Consider the following 7,891-nt stretch of genomic DNA (forward strand, 5'->3'; position numbering starts at 1 on the left):
ATCCGCAGCGAGCACTACCGCCAACAAGTCTCTAGATGGCACGGTCTCCCCAGCAATGCTCACATCGCCGAGGAAATGGATTTCCCTGCCTCCTGCTGCCCCTGCGGGACATTGCTGCCACTTCCCTGCTGGGCAATGGAGAGGGGCTGAAGGGAGACGCCAGCCCCAGGCAGGGAGCTGGCAGTGTTTGGGTGATGAGTTTATTCCTGAGTCAATTAAACCTTCATCAGCCTGGGGTGATGACTTGTGGGGCAGAGGTAGGTGTCCTAACAGCACAATTTCTTGGGATGCTGGACCCAGACTTCAGGTGTTCAATCAGAGTTACAGTCCTGAGCTCCAGCCTGGGATGACAGGGATGGTGTTGGGTGCCTTGCAGTCCGGCCAGGGCAGCATCAGACATATAAATCTGGGCAGTGACAGGAACCTGCTGTTCTCTGTGGTTACAGCAGTGGATGTGGCACATCCAGGGATGCTCAAGGCATCACAGGTGATGCCTTTTTTTTTTTGTGGTGGTGCTGCCTCAGTTCCCCTCCTTACCAACACTGAGCATGTTACAGTGGGACAGGGATGGAAAGTGAGAAGAAAGCCAGGAGGTCACAATGCTGCTAAAGCACACACACATGCAAGGAATTTCGTTAACCTCTCAGAAATTTTCTTTCTTGTAAGGTGAAACATTGCAGAAGTATGCACTGTCCTTAGGAAATTCCACAGGTTTCCATCCCTGTCATTACCATCCAGCTGATGCTGATGGACATTGTGTGGAGTGAATCAGACAGGCTCTGGGGGACACGGGGTCAGCAGCTTTCCCTTCTCTGGCTTTATTATTTACTTTCCCCCCACAGCCCCCAGTTCTCTCCCAGGTACCTGGAAATCATTTTGCAGAGATGTTGCTCAAGTGAAAAAGCAACTGGCCTACGCAACTGCTCTGCATGGCTGCACTGTCACTGCACCTGATGAGGAAATCTGAGGGGGTTTTTAACCACAGTTACTCATCTATGAATAATTTTCAGTGTACAGGATTGTGCAAAAAGAGCCATTACTTGGACTCAGTAAGTGTTTCCAAGAGGAAGTAATAGAAACACAAGTTTATTTAAAAATAATATCCAACATGCCAATCCAGATAAGATGCTTAGGGCCATGTAATAGTTTACATTTTAACCTTAACTCATTGGTGATCTCTGTCTCTCTGTAGGTCAGGGTTGGAAACAGCATTTAAAGTCGATACTGAGGAACTGCAGAAGATTTTGGCAGCTCTGACAAGGAACTTCACAAATATTTTTTTAACAAAATTAAGAACAAAAACACAGGTAAGAGGATCTTGGCCACATTATTTCCTTATGATAAGGGTTATGTGCAGCCGCTGAGGGTCATTGCCCTTCCCTTGTCTCACCAGCTAAACCTCATTTTGCAGCACATGACATTATGGTCCTTCCAAAATGTATTTAACACCTGTGGAAATCCCCCTTAAAAAGCAACACTTCCAGCATCCTGGCAATTTTTTGCTAGGAGTAATGATACATTTTTCGAGCTGTTACTAGCAATCAAAAGAAAAGGATATTTAGCAGCTTCCAGTCTCTCAAGCAAAGCAGTGGGGAAAATTTTATCTGAAGTGAAGCACGGGAGAGGCCATCTGAACACCACCAATGGGACACTTTTCCTTTTATCAAATAATTTGGATTTTTCAGGACTTTGACTTACTGATTCATAGATCTACCATCACAGTCTCTCAGAAACCTCTTCAGATAGGACAGAATTCATTCTGGTAAGGGTGATTTTTCCAGGCTGTTTCCATGGTGACAAAAGACTGATTGCTCTAGAATGAGAATGCTAAAGGTCTTGTGTCAACTGATAAAACTCTGATAAAATTTGACTTGTGTTAAGAGGTGTAAAAGGCAACATGCTGCAATGAAGTTTGTGCTTCTCAGGTGCTGTAGATGAACCTTTCTGCTCTCAGCCACTTGGGGTCTGCTAGCTCCAGCTGGTATTATAGAAGAGATGGGGGAAATCAAGCCTTTGGTCCCACCCCTTCTCACTTATCCTAATTCACTTTCTAAATCCCCAAACATAACTTCCAGAAACTAGGACAATCATGGAATTTCTCCAACCTAAGCCAAGCCCTCCTGGCCAAGGGGACTTTCCAGTGACTGCAGATCTTGTTTTGGAGCCTAAGCAGCAGACAAGGAAAGGCCCTGAGCCAAGGCATTGAGCAAGAGAGCTGAAATGTCGTGAGAACTGAGAGAGGCAGAGTCAAAGCATTTCTAAACAGCTCTCAGGCAGGCTTGGAGCACAGCAAGGGGGGAGATAATTGGGAAGGAGACTGCCAGGAGTCTAAAGACAGAGATCATGAGAGCTGGGAAGAGAAAAAGGGATATGCCAGAGAAAGGATATTTTGCATTTGACCTTTAGGGAAGGGTATCCCAGGTGCCAGAAGTCTTTAGCAGATATTGCTGTTTCTATATGAAGGTACATTAGCTCTAGGGACCCAACAAAAGAAAATAACCTGTTAAGGACACTTAGTCAGAGTACCTTGTACCCAGGACAGATGGAAAACAGTGCCATCAGTCCCATGTCATCCCTAACCATGAGGCATAAAGCTGGAGATGCTCCCAGCTGCCATTCCCCCCACTACCACATCAGAGCAAGGAGCAGAAGGAAAATCCCAGCAAGACTTCATACAGGTCTGCAGGAGTACACAGAGCCTCCTGGAAGGACTGTGAACACAAACACTTCATTTCCTTATGGAGAAGGCTGTAGAGGTGATGGATTACTGGGCTAATTTCCAAGAGATTCACTACTAAGGGAATTTTCGTTTCCATGTAACACTGGCATGGTTGCCCACCACAGCCTGTTCTAGTCATGCCTGAGTTGCTTGTGATTAACATTCTCATCTCTTTCTTCCCCAATACATTAGAAAAACACATTTATTTACCTAAAGAAATAGAGTTGGTGAATCAGAAGGTGGCACAGAGCAAGAAAATGAGGTATCCTAAATAAGCCTTTAATGCCAAAACAATTCCTGCTCAGGGTGTGATGCTTCTCCTCTCTGCACTGGGACGCCTACCCAGGAAGGGGAGACATGGGTGTGAATTGCCTGGGGTGGAGAGAGAAACCCAGCCTGCTCCTCGTGTGCCTTCATGCAGAGGGGTGCTCTGTGCTTTCAGTTCAAGCCTAGATCAGGTGTATAGCTGGGTGCCTTCAGCTAGGCCATCACCAGCTACTCTGAACATACCTGTGCCATCAGTGAGTTGGTCTTTTTTCAGCCACTCCTTAAGAAAATCCTGACCAAGAACTGGATTTTGGCAACGGAAAGGCCGGACTCTCTGGCATCGGCAGTCTCGCAGTTCTCAGAGCACCTGCAGCACATGAGGGAGCCCCTGGGGCAGGTAGGCAGCCAGTCCCACACCTGGGCACAGGAATGCTGAGAGGCCACACCATCATTTTCAGGCTGTGGTAAGACCTGCAGACTCCTCTGCAACAGTGGTTTCTCTTTATAACTCTGGGGGCTGCAGGTATGAGTGAGTGTATACTGATGGTGTGCTGCCTTCCTGTACCTCCTCCATGCCCTCAGGTTCTGCCAAAGACCTGAGGGCTTTCCCTGCCCTCTCTCACTGCCTTGGTCTTGAATGGACAAAAAACCCCATGAGGTTTGCTTCTTTTTAACCAGGAGCTTCTACATGAAGTTCATAAATACGTGGTGAAGGAATATGTCACACAGATCATCAAACCCAGATGGAAAATGAACAAGGATACATGTCAGCAAGTGAGCAGAAAGATGAGCCAGGAAGCTGCAATCATTCACAATGAACTCATTGATCAGGTATGGAAGTTGTCTCCTGGCATTCCCTGGCTGCCCCACTCCCAGAGGTGCAATTTTCCCACTTGGCTTCACAGAGACCAGGCAGAGACCACCTCTTGAGGAGGACAAAGCCACAAGAAACAAAGAAGTGCTGAAAAAAGAGCAAGCAGGACGGTTACTGCAGGTTCATGGTGTGGGTTTCCAGCCGGGCAGCCTCTCTGCATTGGCAGCTTGTGTACGTTCAACCAGCAGCTCTCTGATGGCAGCACCTGGTGTTTTAACGTGTTCCCAGGGAGCTCTGCATAGGGTGGTTCATGTCCTCATGGTTCATCACACTTATCCTGTGGCAGCTTCTTCCTGGGCCTGTTCCCTCAGGCCATGGGATGCACTTTGTCACCAAAGGATCCCTGACCTGGATACAGCTCATGGAGTTGAGTCCCATGAGAAGTTCCATCTGGGCACAGAGTCTGTGTACAGCAGGGTGTGGGGAAAAAGTGGTGGCAGTCTGAGTGTTTTGTGACAGGACAACTGTTACAACCCAACCATGAAGGTGGGGTAACTGAGGTTCCTGTTAATAAATCCCTTGGGCCAGATTAGAGTGGCACAACACTGAATGACTGGTGTGAGATATATAGATGTAGATAGATAGATAGATAGATAGATAGATAGATAGATAGATAGATAGATAGATAGATAGATGATGAATGGATGTGTGTGTGTATGTCTGGTTTATTTTAAAACAATTTGAATACAATAAAAAGGAGGTATGTAGCCATTTTGGTCATTATTACCTCTAGTAATATAACATTATAAAAGTGTAAAAATATCACTTAAGAAAATATATAAGGAAAAGAAAGAAAGGATAAAAGCAGATAGCAGAGAGGAAGGTATCACCACCTGTAGATCCAGCAACAAGACTTGATTGTTGCAGTTTAGGGGTCTGTAGGTCAAAAACAATGATTGCAGTTGGTTGAGTTGTTAACCTTTAACATTTCCATCTCTCACAGCAACAGTCTGGGATTTTCAGGGAAGTCAAAGCTGAATTAATTGGATTTTTGGAAAGTCAGGTATCTAGGGCACTAAATCCCATCTCAGAGATGAGGCACATAAAACTATCAGGCAGCAGGAGGTGAAGTCTCTGGCATCCACTACTATGCTGGACCACAGCCACAATGCCCTGCTCGGGGTCTGCCTTGCTTGGGTGCTCGTGGGAATCAGGAAGTGCAGGGTCAGGTCTGGGAGAGCCCCCAGTGGTGCCCTGCCATTGCCACCCAGCACCCTGCTGCCTGCCTGAGGCAGCCTGTCCTGCCTGCACCAGTCCTGGTCACTCCACTACATCCCACTGCCCTGCTCTCCCCGCAGGGAAAAAGGCATTTAGCAGGTGCTGCTGTCCCTGATGTCCCCGTGTGATTCTTTGTCCACAGGGCTCCAAAGCTGACTGGCTCCTCCCTGTCATATATCACATTGCCAGTATCATTGGGGAGAAGAAAAAAGACAAGATCAAGGCATATGTCAAGGAGCTGTGCCAGGACTATCCAGATATCAGGTATGTGTATTGGCAGATGCCAGAACTGTTGGGCTCCATCCCAAACAGCACCAGCTTTTCCTGTGCCTGGGCTGAGCCCTTCAGCTTCTCTTTGTGAGTAGCCACACATTAGAGATCAGGATGCCAGCAACAGTGGGAATCCCAACTTATTTTTCTCTCTTTAGGGCTGCATACTTTTTCTTTTTTCCCCCTGTGTGCTGTATCATATAATGCACACAAATTACCTTCAAAGCCTTTTCATTTTAGAATGGAATGGAATGGAATGGAATGGAATGGAATAGAATAGAACTATTTCAGTCTATTAGGAAGGGACTTGCAGTGATAATCCAGTCCAAGCCTGCTCCAGCACCTCATTTAGAAAATGCTTCATAATGTCAAGTCTAGAGCTCCCCTGAAACAGTTTTGAACCATTCCCATGCATTCTATCACTGAATTCCATTTTATTGCTCTAAATGAATCGTATTTCACAGTGAAGCTCCAGTTTGCTTTCCACTACGTCACCAGTATCACTTTGCCAATTTGCAGGGTCCAGATTTGGAGCAAATAGTTTGTCTCCCGTTCCCAGGCTCAGACCTCAAAGTGTGGCAGCCATTGACACAGTTCAGCTGCAATTTCTGAAACGGCCTCAACACAACCATTAAATTTTGGAATAAATTACAAATTCTTTCTTTTGTACTTTCCATTTTCTGTTCCAAGGCTGCATCTGGAAAATTTAAAACTCCTGGAAAAGTAAAGAAAGTGACTAGCTCTGTGCATGGCTAAGCAGCTGCAAATGAGAAGTTACCTTCTCTTCTACAGCTCTTCTTTCAACCACTGAGAATGAGTATCAGTAGTACAGACTGCAATAAATTCCATTTCATCAGAGTAATTTCAGAAAAAAAGAAAAAAACCTGAACAAAAAACACCAAAAGTTTCAGCACTGGATGACATTTATGCAATCAAAATAATCCATAAGATTTAACTAATTGCTAGAAGACTGTAGTGGATCTTCAAATATTGAGAAAAAAGATCACGTTAAATATATTCACCTCTCCCCAAAACTGAGGCTCAAAATTTTTCATAACTAGATTTAACTTGGGTGATTCAGGTATTCTTCAGGCTTATCTGTGTGGGGGAATTCAAGACATGGACATGTAAAGGAACAATTGTTCCTGAGCAATTTCCTCGGTTATCATACCAATCTTACAAAAATGATAGGTACAAACAAAAAAAACCAAACAAAACCAAACAAATAAATAAACCCCAATAAGGGTTTAATCATAGTGGCTAGACTAAGATGAAAGAGGCAGTGCCTGTTCTGGGAAGGATGGGGGAGGTAAATGACGGCTAATCATCAACGACGGCTATTTGAAAACAAATTTCCAGTCAGAAAAGCCATTTACAAGGCCGTGATTTGTGCTACTTTTTCATCATTAGCCTCAGACCCAACCCAGGTTTTAAGGCTTGTCCTCTTGGTTTATTTAATTTCTGCTTTTCCATTATTGAGTAACATCATTTTAACAATGAAGTTTGGAAAACAAGGCGGAACCTGCTGGACCTGCATTGCTTCCTGTTCAGGTCCCTGTTAATTTTTCCCCTGAGCTCCCAGAGACCTTGCTGAATTTGTATACACTGAGATTACTGGAACAGAGTATATTTCCAAGCTGGCTTTCCAGCTCTAATCTAATTAGTGTCTATCAGCTTCCTAAATATTAGCACTTCCATTAGTCATCTCAAAATAATCATTACACAAAAGGTCCACAGCCACTCTGGAAAACACGCAAAGGGCATCACGGGTGTGGAGAGAGAGGAGGAAATTCCCTGCAGCACCAGCAGCAGGAGGCTGTCCCATCAGTGTGGTGTGGCAGGAGCTGCTGCTCGCTGGTTTGGTACCTCCAGAGGCTGCAGACTCCCATCCTGGTGGCTCCTCCAGTGTGGTGAGGGGTTGGTCCCTGGCACTTTGCTAGAGCCTTACTCTGTCTCCAGCACAGCTGCTGGTTGCTCACAACAACCAACTTGCTCTGGGCTGGTTTTGCTGGCCAGATCTGAGCCAGGTCTTGTTTGGTTTCTACAGGAAGGAGCACATCCTGGCCATCCTGGCGCTCCGGGGGCTAGGGCGCACCAGGAGAGCGGCGATTTTGCAGCAAGTGTGCCAAGCACAGGAGAGCTCCAACAGAGGGAAGGGCGGCACACTCTTCGCTGAAATTGATGTTCCAGTAATCTGCAGCTGCTTCTAACACAGGACAAAGTCAGCATCCTGCCTTCTCCTACACTGCCTCTACACATGATCCAAAATCTGCTAACCCACCTTGCTCCTCTGCAAACCCAAATTTTTGACTGCTGTGGAGAAAGGAGTGGTTTCCTGAACTTGCTACCCCGAGTTCAAAATCCAAAGACAACAAATGCACCAAGACATCAACCTCCTGTTAGAGCTCCTGGGCAGCAGCTCCAGCCCAGGCACGGTGTCCACCTCATGTTCCATATGGATTCTACTGCTAGGAGGCTGCTCCACTGTTTGGTATAAGATTAAATATATTTTCAAAGAACAGGAGAAAACCAAAAGCAGCTCA

The 7,891-nt window shown here is 45.8% G+C and overlaps 1 protein-coding gene across 1 annotated transcript in view; it reads left to right on the forward strand.

The window, feature by feature from the left end:
- Positions 1-7,558, forward strand: part of EXOC3L4 (exocyst complex component 3 like 4) — a 20,434-nt gene extending 12,876 nt beyond the window's left edge. Inside the window, exons 8-12 of the mRNA XM_005417899.1 lie at positions 1,193-1,307; positions 3,261-3,383; positions 3,665-3,817; positions 5,221-5,342; positions 7,396-7,558. Of these exons, the coding sequence (XP_005417956.1) occupies positions 1,193-1,307; positions 3,261-3,383; positions 3,665-3,817; positions 5,221-5,342; positions 7,396-7,558 (676 nt within the window). The remainder of the gene's footprint in view (positions 1-1,192; positions 1,308-3,260; positions 3,384-3,664; positions 3,818-5,220; positions 5,343-7,395) is intronic.
- Positions 7,559-7,891: the final 333 nt, after the last annotated feature.

Source organism: Geospiza fortis, unplaced genomic scaffold, assembly GCF_000277835.1.
Source record: "Geospiza fortis unplaced genomic scaffold, GeoFor_1.0 scaffold23, whole genome shotgun sequence".
Lineage (NCBI taxonomy): Eukaryota > Metazoa > Chordata > Aves > Passeriformes > Thraupidae > Geospiza > Geospiza fortis.